Here is a 19,146-nt window from a genome sequence, read left to right as displayed (position 1 = left end):
GAAGAAGGAACTCGAAGACAGAGGAAGAGAGAGACATTCTGCAAGAGAAGAAGAAGAGAAACCTGCACTGAATGCTGGATACAGAAGGACTGATCAGTCCTTGCACGCAGCCCACAACGTCAGTGAGGGCATGAGAACAGGCTGATGATGACGGCAACATTGAAGACGGAGGAAGATGACGAAGTTGGAGTGTGCACCTGCCAAGGAAGGAGGGAAGATGATAATCTAATTGACTGCCAAGTGGGAAATGGCTATAAATAGCCAAAAATCCCGAAAACTGGGTGACCTGAAATTTGGGGCCAAAAATATGTCTGACCAGCATGTTATACTGGTAAAAATGCCAAAAATGCTTAGAAAAATCCCGGAAAGGGTGGACAATGTCCAGCAAGTGAGGCAGGTTGAAGAATGCAGAAACTGCCCCTTGAAATGCACATAGAATCCTGAATGGAGGTAAAAATGCACTAAAATGCAATAAATTGAGTGATCTAGAATGAGCTACCTCCTCTGTCAAAGCAAGTGATAGATAGGTCAGAGCTCCTAAAGTCCCCGTCTGACTTAGATTGAGGCTCATAGGAAGGAGATGACAAGGCATGACAAACATATCTGCTAACAACTTACTTTAGAGCCAAGGACTAAAATTAAAAGGGAAAATTATGAAACTTCATCCGCTGAAAGGACTAGGCAGGTAAAAGCTTCCTTGTATGGCAGTTTATGAGAGGCAGTAACAGGTTGTAAGTATTTAGAAATCATCAAATATATAATAACTGTTCCGAGAGATAAGAGGGCAATACATAGAGCGAGAGGCTAGAGCAGCCAGTTTACCCTCTTAATCACATTGGTTCTGATGTTCAATTAAAGATCCACGAAGGATTTTGCATACAAGAACCAATAGATTGAGAATGTTGCTCATTTTTACTCTGATTGATACTAAAGGAATCTTCACGGAACAAGGCTCTGTACAGGCTGATCTGAAGAAGACTCAAAGGAAGAAGTCCCCTGGACCTCCTTGCCTTGCTCCTGCAGTCAGTTTCCTCCTGATGCCCAGTTGACTGTCCTTTGTCTTCGTGGTCAATGTCTTGCAATGATAACGCATGAAAAGGGCTGGAGAACAGAACCATGTGAACCTCATTCACCTTTGCCTTTCTGTTTCTATTAGCTTACCTCCATTCCTTCTCTTTATTTGGGTCTCACACATTGTGCAACCTTTGTCACAAGTTGTCCCCACTCCATCTTTTACTTCAGTTGCACACCCTTGCACTTTTAAAACCTTGCTTTGAACTAATATTACCAGTTTACCTTTGTCAGTGACTGAACTGCTATTGAAACTCACTACTCTTAAAACTGGACTAATAGTGTTCTCTTACCATGCAGTTACTATGATCCGTATCGAGGAGTCGTCGTCTATTTTAGAGTTGTTGATGGAAGTGTAAAAAAACAGGACAGGATTTGTTTCATGGCAAGTGGAAAGGTATGTTTCATTTTGCAAATATTTATAAAATGTTGCTATATTGAGATATGCAATGTTGCTTTAGATTTGATCTCTTACTTTTTTTAAAGGTTATACCAAGATACTTCACCCCTTGAAACTAGATTACATTGCAGTGTTTCATGGCCTTTTCTCAGAAAAATTTGGATGTTTTGAATTTTCGAACTTGTGTCCTCATACATATGCAAGCAAAGAGGAGTACACTTAGTTATATGCCTACCTCTTAACTTTCTATTCATGATACCAGGTGTTTCTTGTGCATTCATGAAGTTGTAACCTTGTAATTTACATTCAATCAACGGATAACTTATGAACACTATGCATGCATACAGGTTGGTGTGTTTTGACTCCTGAATATCTAATGGCATGTCTGCTATTGGTCTGTGCCCCAATGAGCTATATGAGGATGTGTTCTTGAAGTGTTGTCTATGCCAATCATGCCTTCAATTACTATGCAGACTCTATATTAAGGATGTGTCTTGAAGAGTTGGATATGCCAATAATATCTTCATACACTATGAGGCCATAAGCCATTATATTAAGCTCATGACATGATACTTATCTTCAAGTTTAAATATTCTTCTTTACTTATGTTATGAGGTCAAAACATCGAGGGAGAGATCAGGTCAAAAATATTTTCTTGCAAAACCAAAATGAGAATTTAGGAATTAAGTAGCCCTACAGAACTTGTGAAATCAGCACTCTTTGAGAAGCTTTTATAATCTTAGCAAGGACTTGTCAAAAATGAAGGTATCTATTTATATGATACATTCATGAAATATTTTTTGTAGTGTACAAGGTACCTTGTATGATGTACGATAATGTTTTGCATGATGAAAGCAAGAAAGCTGGCCATGAGGTGGTCGTGTGCCTCAATTTTATCTGGTTACATAACATGAAGAAAGAAACAAAAATAGCATTTGAAAGGTAGTAGCTGTGCGAATGCGCAATAGAAGAGGAACATGAATACAGAGAGAAAATGAGAAGAGAGAAAGCAGGAACGAAAGAGAAATCTGCACTGAATCTGGAAAGAATGCTGAATACAATGATGGACTGATTGGTCCCTACACGCAACCCAAAGTGTTTGTGAGGGCATTGGATCACGACGAAAAAAGATGAGCACTGGAGATGAAGACACAGTGTGCAGCCAGCACCACCTGCAAAAGACAGAAGATAAATGACGATGTGCTGCTGAGTGGGGTACCAAAACTGTCTGACCTACCTAAAATGGCAAAAATTATGCAATCCGATTGCATTAAATGCTGGCCGACTGCATGAACTGCATGGAAACTGACATGGCATCCTCTGGGGAAATTGCAGCAGTCAAGGGCTGATTGCAGCCTACAGGGGCTGCATGGATTGACGGGCACTTGGCAGATGAAAGGAAATGCACACCTAAAGTTGATTGACAAAGGAAAGGCATCCAATGTTTCTGTCAGACTCTGATGGAGCTCACAACTAGGAGATGACAAATTGACAGAATAAAATGGTAGGCTAACATTCCCTCACAGATCTTAGTGTCTGAAGACCCAACAATCTCATATGATGAAGCATAGAAGCATGTGGAAGAGGCTTCATGAAGTGATCCGCTGCATTTGTGAGGTACTGTCTTGCAAGAAGTTATTGTTGTTTTGGAAAAATCAATATGAGGGATCTCCTTTGTACATCTTGGGCACCAGGGAATCCCATAAACAATGTCTTTGTCTCTTGTTTGGTTCTTGCATTACACGCAAGCTCTTGAGAGCTTGCCAAAGTTAAAGCTTCTTTTTGTTATTGACCTTAGGGTTAAAGAAAGATGAAGCCATGACCTATTTGTGCTAATGTTGGGTGGCCGCTACATCAAATCGACTGTGCTCATTCGAATCCTCCTCCCTAGCCTGGTTGTATATCCAAATAATAAGGCATCATAAGGTCTGATAACAAAAAGTTCTTTGTGTATCCGGTTCCTTGGATGCCATTGTATAGTTTGGAGAGGTCTCCTATGAGAATTCTAGTGTCTCCATTTGGCCCATCATTCTAGTAATAGTTTTAGGATCCTTGTACCATGTCTCTTCGTAATAACCTACAACTTTGATCCTTGAACAAGAGCAATCTATAGACTCCAACTAATCCCAATCGAATTTAATTAGTATTTCATTGTCCTCCATTGTGAAAGTGAATAGTCACTCTCTCTTGATCATTATCACCCGAAGCAGGATGTCTTCCTTGGAAAAGAGACGAATCCAATTTGAGATGTGTTTGTATCAGCCCCCTACTTAAGGGGCATTGCCTCTATCCTTATCTCTATTATTGTCTTGGGTTCTCTTAGACGCTAGAATCTTTACCTTATTGTAGTAGCAATTTGTGGAAAATTTCCCCAACAAAGATGGATCCTTTGCCCCAAGGTGTAGTGGGACATAAGAGATCTAATGTGATTTGTTGAATGCTACAAATTCTTTTCAATTGTGATTGGGATATGCTCACCCTTGGTACTCTTGGTGGAGATATTAGGTTAGGACAGTTCAAGCCTTTGATACTTGGGGAAGAGCTTAAGAAGGCTTTTTGTTTTCCCTTGGAGTCGACCGAACAATTGGAGAGTGGTATGAGCTGTTTGGATGTACTCAATTGCATTATGGGGGGTTTGTATAACCTATCTAGAGTCATTACTCAAGTCCTTAAAATAGGGTGCAATGAATTAACTTTGGGCATCGATGACATAGTTTCACCAATCTAGTGCAACTATTTGATCCTTATAGAATTTCTAGAGAGGTAGAATGGCAACAATTAAGAAAAGCTGAAGCAAAAAGAGGACAAAACTTGTTGTGTGTGTAGTGCAGTGCATGTGTATGTAATGAAGTGTTTGACTAGGGATTTTGAGAATGAATCTAAGCCGTTAATTAAGACCTTGAAATAGGATTTGATGATACGACAAAGAGTGGACAAATAGCTTCAAAAATCCAAAATTTGCTTATGGAAGTCATGAGAAGGAACAATAACAATAATGAAGAAAGCCTATGCAAAAGAGAGAAGAATCTATTGTGCCTATTGCCAGATGTGAGAAAGGAGAGTTACCAACATTAAATAGATCCCCCCACACCCACTCTCTTGGATCCCACAATAATCTCTGCGAGGCCTCCTTACTGGGTATGTGAAATCTATCTGATAGCTCTTTAGGAGATTCTTTTTAAATTAGTAATTAAATCTCAATGCTATTGTGTCTTCTCAACATTTCTTATAAATGTGTTGAACATTTAGGGTTAGTACGATCCAGCTTAAGGGTTTGAATCATACTTTCATGGGCCTTTGCTTTGTTGGGGTTGGAAAGGTCTAGGCCTAAATCTATTGAGGATCAAGTAAAAGAAGAGACAAACGGAAGAAAGAAATACTGGAACAAGAATCCTTGGATATATTGTAGAACACAAAAAATAGATAAACCCAACAAGCAATGGTATTACTCTTCTGCACAACATCAAGAAATCCTTTCAATCTAAATACATTGTGCCTAAGATGATAGCTTAGGCTAACTTTGTTCGAGAGGATAGTTGAGCACCACTCTTTCAGCCCTAGAGAAATTACAATAACAAGTACAAAGGAAAACCGTATGCAAAATCTTGAATCATAACAGATCAACTCAAGAAGCAATGGTATTACTCTTCTGCACAATACCAATAGATCCCTTCAAGCCAAATATATTGTGCCTAAGATGATAGCTTAGGCAACCTCTATATGAGATGAAAGCACAACACTACTCTGTTAGCCGTAAAGAAATTAAAATAGCAAGAACAAAGGAAAAGTTTTAGTTCTCACTTAAAGCAATAGATAAAGAAATCTTTAGATCTGTCCCAAAAATAACCTCTTACATGCAAGCTTTTCTGGGCTAAAGGCAACCGTAAAGAGATTGATCTACTTGTCTTTTACTTGAGCCTTGTTAATCACAGTAGTAAACCACTTGTTTATTTGCCGATACTTGTAACAATGGCTCAAATCTCTATTTATAACCATTTATAGGAGTTCATGCTTGCTTTGCACTATCGCTTTTCATGCTTTTTGCCTTCCAAGCTCCTGTATGCTTTTCATGTATTCGTTTTTTTTTTTGGTGTATGTGTGTGGCTACAACTTGTTTTGATCATAACTTTTGAATACGAACTCAAAATAGGGTTATGCGGGTACTCAAATCGAAGTGAACAAACTTGATTGATAAGCTAACATGGGCAGAATTGTGAAAATCCCTTCAGAATAGCTGAAAAAGCTACTTTTTTATAAATGAGATACTTTTTGATATTGTTTTGCTTAAAAGACTTGTACTATTCAAAATAATTCTTGGCACTCTGGTAATGGTCTTTGATGATTGAATTTTGGTCACTTACATGTCCTCCGTATAAACTAGTACTTTACACCGAGTCATATACTCATATTTTAGACGTGTGGTGTCTCGACATCTACCCCCTCTAAACCTACACATCTTCCGACACATGTCACTAATCTAGTATTGTGTGCAATTAGCTCTTCTATTTTTTCACAAGTGCCTTTGCATCTACATCATCTTCAAAAACCAGTTGTATGCCTTGTAAATTTGTTTCTTCTTCACTTTGTATCATAGCGTGAGTTGACTCACCCACAAATAGTCTTTTTCTTATAATATCAACAATTCCTCTATGGAACTCTCTTTTTGCTATTCCAAGGTTTTCACTCAATGTAAACTCAACTTTGCCATTTAGATTTCTCTTCCAAAGCCTTTTTAAGATTTGTTGTTGTCTCTATGTCAGATAACAGCTTGTATCTTGGTTGTTTTCCCTTTGGCTTTTCTTGTCTCTTTTCTTTTTACTCTTTTTTCTTGTGTACATCTTCCATGTTCTGCTCTCGACTGGGCCTAGTAGGATGCATAGACTGTTTAGGCCCCGTCTTACTAGCCCCTTTAGTAACCCTCTTTGAGGTCTTTTGGTTTCTTTATCTCTTTTTCTTTTATCTTCTGCTATTACATCTTTATTCTGTTGCTTTACTAAATAAGCATAAATAAAATACGAAACCATAAGGGAATTCCACCCAGTCTTCTATCTGATACTTCGATTTGCATCATTTAGCTTTGTCTTTGGCACTCTACCCTTGTAGTTTGCATGGCATGGGTCCTTAACTTTGTTTTCTTAAGTGCATTGGAAAATGGAGATCTCTCTATTTGTAGCCCATAGATAGTAGCATCTACAACTGCATATGCATTCCACACTGCAAGATCTTTAAGAATCTTATGTATATCTCCCTTCTCAAAGTTTGCAGAAAGAGGCATGCTAGTTTCATTTGCATGAATATTTCCATCATTTAAAAAAAAATGAAATTCTTTCTTAAGGCATCTATGTATGAGTTTGTGAGATGGAGAGAGGATCGAAGTTTAGCTCAGAGTGCACTAGACAATGTGGAGAGTGAAGCACGACACCCAATGCAATAGATTGAAAGAGTGTAATTTGAAAGTACAAAGTACAACCCTTAAACCATAGGGTTGTAGGGGGTTTTCACACCCGAACACGATAAGTGCCCGTAAGTGTGTGACATAAGAACATATGAAATAAGACAAAGTATGGGGGAAAAAACCTCTTGTACTGAGAGTAAAAAGTGCCCCAGTGTCGTACTGATCATTGACACTCCTTTGTGAGCGTCGGCATGACAAAACATTGCGAAATGCTTCAAATTTATCACGAGGAAGAGCTTTGGTGAAGATGTCTGTCACATTACTGGTAGTAGGACAATAGACAAGGCTGATATCACCTGCATGTAGCCTCTCTCTGACAAAGTGATAATGTATCTCAATGTGTTTTGTGCATGCATGATACACTAGGTTCTGTGCTACTGCAATGGCACTTTGATTGTTAGTGAACAAAGAAGTAGGCTCCGTAACAGATACATTTGGATCAGCAAGCAAGCATCTAATCCGTATGCATTCAACTGTGGTAGTGAAAGCTACCTTGTATTCAGCTTCACATGACGATGTGGCAATAGTGGATTGTTTCTTGCTAAGCCAAGATATGCAAGATGACCCAAGAAAGAAACAACTTGCCACTAGTGAAGTGACGTGAATCATAATCACCAGCCCAATCAAAATCATTGTAAGCATGTACTGCAATGGTCCCCCCTTGGCATAAAGCAATTCAAGAGATCTAGTGCCTTGCAAGTAACGAAAGATATGCTTAAGAGCTTGCCAATGTGACATGCGTGGTTGATGCATATATCTGCTCGGGGCTAAAACTGCAAACTGTATGCCCGACCTAGTGTTGCATAGGTAAATAAGGCATCCAACTGCTAGAGCATATGTGTGTATATCAAACAAATCACTGTCATCATGTAATGACAGCTTTAGTCCAAGTTCCATTGGTGTACAAACTGGCTTGCAATCCTATAAGCCAAACTTCTCAAGAAGTTTACCCATGTATCTTGACTGTGATAAACCAATGCCTCTAGCATCATGTATGAACTGAATGCCCAAGTAATAATGCAAAGACCCCAAGTCCGACATTTCAAAAGTTTGCTGCAAATTTTGTTTGAATGCTGAAATCTGATCAGCATGTGACTGTATAAGCAAAAGATCATCAACATATAGACAATTGATCAGCATGGATCCCCCCTCTTTACATACGTAAAGGATAGACTCAGATGAGTTGCTTATAAAACCTTGGCTGAGCAAAAAGGCATCTATCTTTGCATACCAAGCTTTAAGAGCTTGTTTCAAACCATATAAAGCCTTTTTCAGCTTGCAAACCAAGTGTTCGGATCTCTCAATTGCAAAACCAATGGGCTGTTGTACATATACTTCCTCATGAAGTTCCCCATGTAAAAATACAGTTTTAATATCCAACTGATGCACAATCCATCCATAATGGGCAGCCAAAGCAGCCATAGACCTGATGGTCGTCATTCGGGAGGTTGGAGCAAATGTCTCCTCATAGTCAATGCCTTTCTTCTATGCATAGCATTTAGCTACAAGCCTTGCCTTATATTTGTCAATGGATCCATCTGTATTCCGTTTAGCTTGTAGACCCATTTTGTTCCAATGTCTTTCTTCCCAAAGGGCAAAGACACTAAATTCCATGTTTGATTCTTAGTTATAGAATCCAATTTAGCTTGCATTGCTGCCATCCAATGCACACTTTGTTGTGCATCCTCAAAACATTCAGGTTCTGCATTAACATTAAGTTCACTTGCTGAAACTCTAGCTGAATCACCAAATGTAATGGGTAGCAGCTCTTCAAATACATCACGGGCAGCTTGATATGTGTCTAAACCAGCAAGGGATAATTCTAATTTTTTATCAAAGAGTACATCCCTACTGACAAACACCTTTTTAGAGACAGGATCAGAGTCTGTAGCCTTTGCTCTCACTATTATATCCCACAAAAATGCATTTGACAGCCTTGTTATCCAACTTTTTTCTGAGTACCCGAGAAATGTGTGCATATGCAAGATACCCAAAGGTACGAAAGTGTCCAATAGAAGGTTTCCGGCTCTTCTAAGCCTCAAAAGGTGTAATTTTCTTTAATGCTTTGATGGGGCATCTGTTCAAAACATGGCAAGCACACATAATGGCTTCCATCCAAAAACTGTGTGGCAAGCTTTTCGTTGCAGCATATATCTGGCCATCTCCATGAGTGACCGATTCTTCCTCTCTGCAACCCCATTCTGGTGTGGAGTATAAGTAGTAGTGAACTGATGAACAATGCCCTTTTGCTTTAAAAAGGAATTCAGCATAGAGGACATATATTCCCCCCTCGGTCCGAATAGAGAGTTTTTATTTTATAGCGAGATTGGTTCTCAACAAGTGCAATGAAAGCTAAGAATGCATCGTACACTTGTGACTTTTTCACCAAAGAGTAGACCCAACAGAATCGAGTAAAATCATCAATAAAAGTCACAAAATAGTAATATTTTCCCAATGACTTTGTCTGCATAGGCCCACGTACATTTGAATGCACTAATTGTAACCTGAGTGTGGCTCTAAAAGCAATATCACGGGGAAATGAAAACCGATGCATTTCCACCAAAATACATCCTTCGCACAAGTGCTCAGGAGGTCTCTCCAGAAGAGTAATCCATCTAGCATCTGTGTACGCTGTAAGAGCATCAAGCTACCAAAGTTTACATGCCCCATGCAAGCATGCCATAACTTTGCTTGCATCATAGCAGGAGTAAGAGTGGATGCCAAGTACGGTGATTGATCAACTGAAAGAGCATCCAAATCATTTAACCCATGATATAAAGCGTTAGTCAAGACCAAAGTCATGTTTTCCTTGTCTCTTACCATGCATCTGCCATCATCAAATGTAACATGCAATCCACAACGTGCCAAATAAGAAATAGAGAGTAGATTCTTCTTTATACTGGGCACAAACAAAGCGTCCTGTAGGCGGAGAATAGAGCCATCAATGGCTGTGAGCACAATCTCCCCAATACGTCTAACAGGGTATGATGCATTGTTGGCACACTGTACAGACTTTCCAACCAGAGCTACACCGACAAAAGCAAATAAATCTCTGTGAGATGTGATGTGCCTAGAAGCACCACTGTAAAAAAACCAAGTGCCTGTATCTTCAGTAGAGCTAAATGCTTGATCAGCCCAAGAAGTGTCATAATTGCATGTGTAAAAGCAATAGTCCTTGTTTGTAACAAAGGATGTAGACTCAGTAGCAGTGGAAGGAGCATTAGAAATAGACATTTTTGACTGGTTTTTCTTCTCCTTGGCGATGGGCTTTCAACACAGTGATTTAGTGGCCTGGCTTCTTGCAATAATGGCATTTGCTCTTTTTGGCTTGTGTGTCCCCTTGTTTTTTACTTCCCTATGAGGTGCCTGAAGTCCCAGAGCTCTGCGGAGCATTCTTTACTTGGTTGCCTTGGTTGCCTTTGCCCTTCTGTCTAGCCATAAAAGCGTGCGCAGAGGCTATGACATCCACACCACTATTTCTTGTTGTTTGCTTCTCCTTTAGAAGCAAACTAACTAACTAAAGAAAGGAAATAGGCTATGGAGCTATCCTCATTGTAAGGTTTAGGGCAGTATGGAAAGTCAAGTACGAAGGAGGTAATGAGTGCAATGTAGTAGATATCAGCTGTGCATTTGAATAGTACTCATCAACATTCATAAGTTGCTCACACAAGTCCTGAATTTTGTTCAAGTGATCTTGCATATCACCCTCATCCATCTTCAATGTCTCAAGGTCTTTCTTTAAGAAAGAGATGCGGGTCTCATTCTTACCAGCAAACATATGCTCCAAAGTTAGTCAAAGCTTCTCGTGAAGAAGTTGCCGAACGAATGCGGGAGATGATGGACCGCTGAATTGCCTATGCAATCAGCGAGAAAGCCTGTGCATCCCGTATACCCCATGCTTTTTGAGCTGCTGATCTTTGGGGAAGTGGCTGAAGTGGAGCAGGTTGAACAGGTTGTGGTGCCCGTTGTCCACGTCCTTGTGGAGGAGGAGTAGCTTGAGCCACAACTCCGGGCCTAACTTCTTGTCCATTGACATAGTCCCAAAGATTTTTCACAACAAGCACATTCTTCATCATGAAGGACCAAAGTGAGTAGTTGTTACCATCCAATCTGTCCTCCTTGGATACATAGGTAAAGACGTCACTTCCTTGATTTGCCATGATAATCAATGCCAAAAGAAGCAAAAGAGCAATGTCCAAGTTGGACCAAACTAGAAATCTTAAAATTTTCAAAAATCATAGCAAATAGCTTGCTGCAATTAGTACACTGAGGTACAGTCTGTCAAAACTGTCTGTAATGCACGTAGTCCAAGGTGCATTCAGTGTTGAGCAACACTGTATGAGCAAAAACCCCAAAATTTCTTGCGCCAAAATTGTCCAAAATAGTCTATCTGTGAGTGAGATTGTAGTACATTTGCCAATGTCTTCAAAAAACTCAAAAGCCCCAAAATTTCGGATAAATTTTCCCAGAAATTTGCATCAGGCGTGTCCCAGGCATATATCCAAACTGCTGTACCTGTTGGGCAAAAGCCCTTTTTCCAATGATGAATCCGGAGTAAAAAGGTTTAAAAAAAAAAACCTTTGAAATTAGTCGAGCAGGCAAGCTGGTGGCCACAGGTGTAGGTACAGGTGCAAGCGGCACTTTCGGGCGAGTTGGCGGATAGCTGAGTACAGGCAAGCACGAGTACAGGCTGGGCTTCCAGGCAAGCTGGTGGGTAGCTGAGTACAGGTGGGCACAAGTACATGCACAGGAGGGGACAGGCGGTGCAGGTATAGGTGCAGGTGGCGCTTCCAGGCGAGCTGGCGGGTGTCAGAACCTTGGCGGGAGGGCGCAGGACGGACATGCGGCGCTACTAGCGGGCATCAGAACCCTGGCGGGAGGACGTTTATTAGGGGGGTGGACCGGAGCTTGCGTGGCCCAGGTTGCTGGTCAGGGGCAGGACATTTGCTTCTGATGGGCTCAGGCTGATTGAGCGGGAGCAAGGCAGCTCCTAGAGTTGATAGTGGACAGGAGGCAGATCTATACTGAACTGGGACTCCTGTGAGCTGAGCAGAGTTGATCTTTGTAGAGCCTCAGCTCTGATACCAAATGTGAGATGGAGAGAGGATCGAAGTTCAGCTCAGAGTGCAGTAGACAATGTGGAGAGTGAAGCACGACACCCAATGCAATAGATTGAAAGAGTGTAATCTGAAAGTACAAAGTACAACCCTTAAACCTTAGGGTTGTAGGGGGTGTTCACACCTGAACAGGATAAGTGCCCATAAGTGTGTGACATAAGCACATACGAAATAAGACAATAAGTCTAGGGGAAAAAGCCTCTCATGTCGAGAGTAAAAAAGTCCCCAGTGTCCTACCAATCACCGACACTCCTCTGTGAGCGTAGGCGTGAGTGGAAACCCAACAGAATCATAGTCTTTGTGGTCATACTTTGTACTGTGACATCATATGCAATAGTGGACAGAATCTTCCCTAGGCAAGGTCTTTGATGTAGAAGCTTTCCCCGACTCTTCTGAAGTGAGTGATGCGCTGCGGAGATGCAATGTCCGGCGATGAAATGTCAGGTAAAGAGCAAAACACGTGAGCAACAGCAGCGAGTGAGAGCGAGAGATGCAAGATGTTCTTGGGTACAATTGGAGTGTGTACCACTTTAGGTTTTTAGATAGATATATATGAAAGTACAAGTGTGCTAAGGGTGCGTTCACACCCGTGCACATATAAAAGGCACGATGGCCCTTTATTCCCAACAACCTCCCACCTAAAGGCAATGTGCCTTAAGAGGAGAAAAGAATCAGCTAAGTCTAAGTATGTACAAAGCTGAAATACATATATCTATCCAACTCCCATCATCTGTCGGCAATGAGCAAACCGCTCTGCTGGAAGACCCTTCGTGAGAAGATCTGCAGGATTATCATCTGTATGCACTTTGACAAGCTCAATGCTCTTGCTGTCAAGTACATCTCTGATGAAGTGATACTTCACCTGTATGTGCTTCGTCTTTGCATGAAAGACGGGATTCCGTGCTAGCATGATAGCACTCTGACTATCACAATGAAGAACGGGTAACTCTGTAATGCCAAGATCTCCCACCAGACGTGAAAGCCATAAAGCCTCCTTGCATGCCTCAGTAGCAGCCACATACTCTGCCTCTGTAGTAGACAATGCAACACACTTCTGTAGCCTGGAGATCCAAGAGACTGCTCCTCCTGTGAAGGTAAACACATACCCAGAAGTGGACTTTCTACAGTCCGCATGACCAGCATAGTCTGCATCCGTAAAGCCAACGACAGATGCCTTCTGCTTTCCAAAGCAGATGCACAAATCACTTGTGCCTTTGAGGTATCTCATAATACCTTTCACTGCTTTCCAATGCTTTTTGCCAGGGTTTGCCATATATCTGCTAACCACTCCCACTGCAAAGGCAATGTCAGGACGTGTAGCAACCATAGCATACATCAAGCTGCCAACAGCTGAAGTATATGGAATCTTGGCCATTTCAGCCTTCTCATCATCAGATGTAGGGCTGTCCTCTGCACTGAGTTTCACATATGGAGGCAATGGAACACCAATTGGTTTCCCCCCCTCCATATTGAAACGCTGCAAAACCTTAGAGACATACTCCTGTTGAGATAGAAAGAGTAATCCTTTGGACCTATCTCTGAGTATTCGCATGCCAAGAATGTGATTCGCATCACCAAGATCCTTCATGTCAAAGCTGCCATGAAGACTTTGCTTCAACGAATCCAAGGCATGAGTATCCCTGCCAGCAATCAGCATGTCATCAACATACAGAACCAAGATAATTAGGCTGCCATTTGCGGCCTTCTTGGTGTACAAGCAGTGATCCACTTGACTTCTTTGAAAACCTTGAGACTGCATAAATGTATCAAACTTATGATACCATTCTCTTGGTGCTTGCTTCAGCCCATACAAACTCCGTTTGAGCTTACATACCATCTTCTCTTTGCCTTTAGCCACAAACCCTTCAGGTTGCTGCATATATATGTCTTCATGCAGATCACCATGTAAAAATGCAGTCTTTACATCCATCTGTATGAGCTCCATATCTTCAGCTGCAACCAAGCCCAAAATGGTTCTCAATGTAGTCATTTTGACTACAGGAGAGAAGATCTCATCAAAATCAACTCCATGTTCCTGCTTGTACCCCTTAGCAACCAATCTGGCTTTGTACTTTGGCGAGGAACCAGAAGTGACCTTCATCTTATAAACCCATTTGCATGGAAGCGTTTTCTGCCCTTTAGGCAACTGCACCAAGTCCCAAGTGCCGTTTTTCTCAAGAGATTCCATCTCTGACAGCATGGCTTTATACCATTTCTTGCTGTCCTGTCTGTCCATTGCTTCCTTGAAGCATGACGGCTCACCACAGTCAGTGATCATGACATAATCAGCCACATTATTTGCACCAGGAACGAATCTGTCGGGCTGTCTAGTAGCCCTAGACGATCTCCTAACCCAATGATCATTGTTTGCTGGCTGTTCAGCCTGCATATTATCATTTACAGCTTGCTGTCCTGGCATTTCAGCCTGCAAATCAACATTAACAGCTTGCTGTCCTGGCTGTTCCTGCACATTTAGTGGCTCATCATTATGGGCAATGGCTGGCTGATCATTTCCAGCATCATTTTCTGCATTCACAGGTTCATTTACAGCAGGTATTTGCTGCTGTACAGCGGGCACATTTTGCTGTCCAAAAGGTACTTCTTCCCGGAATACAACCCTACGAACCTCCTCAGTCTTTTCGGGCTGTTTATGCATGCGACCTTCCCGGAAGATAACATCATTGCTGCGCACTGTTTTCCTTTTCACGGGATCCCACAATCTATACCCCATTTCACCCTTGTCACCATATCCTAGGAATATGCATTTACAGGACTTTGGCTCAAGTTTGCTGCGGTCTTCCTTACGAATGTGCACAAAAGCCTCGCAGCCAAACACTCGTAAATGAGCATAAGAAGGTGGCTTGCCCGACCACGCTTCCTGAGGGACTCCCCCCCCCCCCCAAAGACCTGTTTGGTGACCGATTGATCAAGTGAACGGCTGTCATAACAGCCTCTGCCCAAAAACCATGGGGTAATGCAGCATGAGACAGCATAGTACGGACTTTATCCTGTATAGTCCTGTTCATACGCTCTGCAACTCCATTCTGGGGTGGATTATGAGGGGCAGTGAGCTCCCTTTTTATCCCTTTGCTGTCACAAAATGCCTGAAAGGCCTTGGACACATATTCCCCACCATTGTCAGAGCGAAGACACTTAAGTGTCTTATCAGTCTGATTTTCAACCAATGCCAAGAAGTTTTTAAACTTGTCAAGTACTTCATCCTTGCTACGAATGGGGTAAACCCATACCTTCCGTGTAGCATCATCGACAAAGGTGACAAAGTACTTCTTCCCCCCCAAAGACAATCCTGGCATCTGACATACATTTGAATGTACTAACTCTAGAGGTGAAGATTTCAAAGAAAGAGATTTCTTATGAGATGTCTGCGCATGCTTACCATAGACACAATGATCACAATGCTCAAAATCAGCATAACGGAGACAAGGCAAGTAACCCAAACGAGAAAGAACTTTCATTCCTGTTTGACTCATGTGTCCTAACCGGCCATGCCACAAAGAAACACTTGGCTGCTCGGTTACTGCGACACCATGGTCACACACACTAGATACATGAAGAGGATACAGAGTATCACTCTTTGAACCCCTGGCAATGACTCTAGATCCTGTACTGATCTTCCATTTTCCATTGCCAAATGTGGTATGATAACCATCATCATCTAGCTGCCCAGTACTGATTAAGCTCTTCTTGAGCTCAGGTACATGACGAACATTCTGAAGAGTAAAGATAGAACCATGCTGAAACTGAAGCTACACACTGCCAATGCCTGCAATATCACATGCTGAGTTGTCCCCGAGATGGACAACACCATGTCGACCGCCTGTATAATCGGAAAACCAATCTCTGTAAGGGGTGACATGAAAGGAGGCACCCGAATCTAAAATCCAGGTATGCATGTCATCAGCCGAATCGGCAACCAATGCATGGGCATCAAAACATGAAGACACGAAGAGTACATCGTTCCCACTGTCACTGTCCTGAGTGACTACATTCACCTCTTCGATCTTGACGCTGCTCTTCTTGGGCTGGCTCTCTTTCTTCTCTTCCTTGCTGTCCTCTGTCTTCTTGCCTTTCCCTTTCTCTTTCTTCCACTTGTAACAGTCACGTTTGAAGTGACCCTTCTTGCCACAGTGGTGGCATTCCACATTCTTGCCGCGAGACATGCTGCGACCCTTGCCATCAGATTTTCCCTTCTGCTGTGATCTGCCCCTGGTATGCAAGGCACTAGACGACTTACTTGATGCATTATTTTGCCTATTCATCTCTTCCATAAGCAAAGAGCTTTCCACGTCAGAATACATAAGCATAGCATTCGAGTTACTCAAGGCAGTCCTGAATGTATCCCAACTCTCTGGTAGAGTGCAAAGCAGAAAGGTAGCTTTAAACTCGTCATCAATGACAAACTTCAAAGCAACCAGCTGGCTGAAAATTGAGTTGAATTCACTCAGATGATTTGACATAGCAGTTCCTTCTTTCATCCGCAAATCCATAAGCTTTTTTAGCCAATACACCTTACTAGCTGCACTCTTCTGAGCATACAATTCCTCCAGTCTAGTCCAAATGGCATAGGCAGTGTCCAAACCCTCTATGTTAAACAGCAGAGCATCAGAGACAGATAGCTCAATGGTCGAGCGTGCAAGCTCGTTCAACTCATCCAGTCATCTTGTTCCACATCTGCGGGCTTTACCCCTTTGGCCTTGATCGGCTTAGCCTGCTTCTTCTGCAACAGGATATTGTAGCATTGCTTTTGCCACACTGCAAAATTATGTGCACCCTCAAGTTTCTTGATGTGCATAAGATGACTGCTATCGCTGCTGCCAGCCATGATTTTCAGTCCAAAATATGACCACAAATTCAGCAAATGCAGGTCCAAACTGTCAAACAAGTGACCAAAGTACAAACAAGTACCAACCAGCAATAAGTACCAGTTAAAAGCAGAAATTTCAGATCTGCAAATCAATTTTCAGAAGCACCAAATGTTGTGCTACAGCACTCCACAACTGATGACAGCTGTTCCAAGGACAAATACATCACATTACATGAGAAGTCCCAAATTTTAGCTGCAATTTCTGCTGAACATGCACCCACGGGCATAAAATTTGACCCGCACGGTCAAAAGCCCCAAATTTTTGTGCTCAAAACATCAACCATACATCTGCACTGTCTCTGACATGCATAGAGTAGACCAATTTTGCCAAAATGAAGCAATTTCAGCAAAACCCCCAAATTTTTCAAGTGTAGGGCGTCCAAATTGCATGAAATTAAACCCGCATGTACATAAAATGACCAATTTGCGCACAAATTTTGCTCAAACAGCAAAAGCCCCAAATTGCACGGGGTCCAATGTGCATCAATGTCAAGAAATTGGGTCAATTTTAGCCCAATTTTAACATGTACATGAAAAGCCCCAAATTTCGGAGGCAAAATGTCACAAATTCCTGCAATTTCTGAGACAGAATCTCACTGTGTGTCTTGCTCGTGTCAAATCCGGACAAATCCCCAAATTTGTGGCTCAAATCTGCCCAAAACACAGAACTGTGCTTACACGCGCGAACTCCCGTCAGTGGGCAAAGGGGGCAGCTTGCAGTAAACCTTTGAAAATTAAAAAATTTTGCAAGAGAAATTTGACGAAAACTGTCCCGTAACGTGACGACTGCTGCGTTTTGACCTGCCGCCAGCGTTTTGACCTGCCGCCAGCTGCACGTGGCCTGGAAAGTCACGAACTGACCTGGCGTGACCTGCGTGACCAGCGCCTGTGCAAAACACGTCACTTCTGATCTGCGCCTGACCTGCACGCTGCCTGGAACTGCACGCCTGACTGCACACTGTCCAAGAACAGTGACGAGCTGACCAGAAAATGACTGACTGACCTGCGCGCAACCTGGGAAATGTCGCCTGGCTGAAAAACGTGACCTGTGGACTGCGAGAAGCACGAACACCTTAACCGAAGCTCTGCACGGACTGCAAGAAGCGCGAACACCTTAGCCGAAGCTCTGATACCAGTTTGAAGTGAGTGATGCGCTGCGGAGATGCAATGTCCGGCGATGAAATGTCAGGTAAAGAGCAAAACACGTGAGCAACAGCAGCGAGTGAGAGCGAGAGATGCAAGATGTTCTTGGGTACAATTGGAGTGTGTACCACTTTAGGTTTTTAGATAGATATATATGAAAGTACAAGTGTGCTAAGGGTGCGTTCACACCCGTGCACATATAAAAGGCACGATGGCCCTTTATTCCCAACATCTTCAAGCTTAGCAAGCTTCATTTGTAAATCCCACATATTTTTGATAAGTTCATCCATGGCGGTGTCTTTTGAACAATTTGCAAAAGGCATGGGAGACAGTTGCCTAATCACTGGCTCTAACTCATGTTCACTGACCAGACATAGGCCTGGGCATGACCAACATCTCTCTTCTTCTTTGTCTCTTCACTAGTTTTGATACAGTATCCTGCATGCCTTTCCATTCAATCTTTATGCCCTTCTTTGTAGTATCAGCCTCTAACACCTTCTCTAGCTCTAATTGCAGCGGAGGATCCGCAACCTATAAAATCAAAAGAATTTTTTCTGTAAGCTAAGATTATTACACAAATTGTCCAATCGATCAAACTTAATCTTAAACTCTCTTTGTAGCTGTGGAGGGGAGAGGTTCTCTAGAGGTTTATGAACTTGCTCTAGAAAAGTCCACTTGGTCTCTGTTTGCATCCTCTACAAGATACTCCTCTTTTAGGACTCTCTTGAAACCAATCCATGTACTTCCATATTTTTTGTAGATGGACTCTATGTGGCTTCAGATTTGGTAAGAAACAACCTCGAGAAAATACATTGGCATGTCATCTACTGGTACATTGGCCAGCTCTAGTTTCCTTGTATAGAAGCAAAGAAACATGGAAATATTTGTGCCGTTAAACTTTTTCATCTCTGCAACCACTTCTTATTGTTGAGCCGTGGTAACAGCCTCTTCATGTTTGATCAATTTATAAGTCCTCTTGAAATCTTGTATCTGTTGTCTTGACAACAACTTCATCTTCAACTGGTTCTCCCATCTTGTAGACTCTGAGATAGGCCTTTCAAGTTAGGTTCACGAA

The 19,146-nt window shown here is 42.0% G+C and overlaps 1 protein-coding gene across 3 annotated transcripts in view; it reads left to right on the top strand.

Moving 5' to 3' along the window:
• The window catches only part of LOC148012227 (Small GTP-binding protein), a 118,487-nt gene that overhangs the window by 73,722 nt on the left and 25,619 nt on the right, over positions 1-19,146 (top strand). For all 3 annotated transcript variants that reach the window (XR_015689027.1, XR_015689026.1, XM_087668863.1), the window contains exon 9: positions 1,372-1,468. Coding sequence is in view for 1 of the 3 variants with exons in the window: in XM_087668863.1 (XP_087524989.1) it covers positions 1,372-1,468 (97 nt within the window). In the remaining 2 variants the exon portion in view is untranslated. The remainder of the gene's footprint in view (positions 1-1,371; positions 1,469-19,146) is intronic.

This window comes from Lygodium microphyllum, chromosome 27, assembly GCF_053477565.2.
Source record: "Lygodium microphyllum isolate KBCC chromosome 27, Lygodium_microphyllum_v1.1.10, whole genome shotgun sequence".
In the NCBI taxonomy this organism is placed as follows: Eukaryota; Viridiplantae; Streptophyta; class Polypodiopsida; order Schizaeales; family Lygodiaceae; genus Lygodium; species Lygodium microphyllum.
The sequence above is the reverse complement of the archived record's forward strand: the minus strand, read 5'-3'. Positions and strand labels throughout refer to the sequence as shown.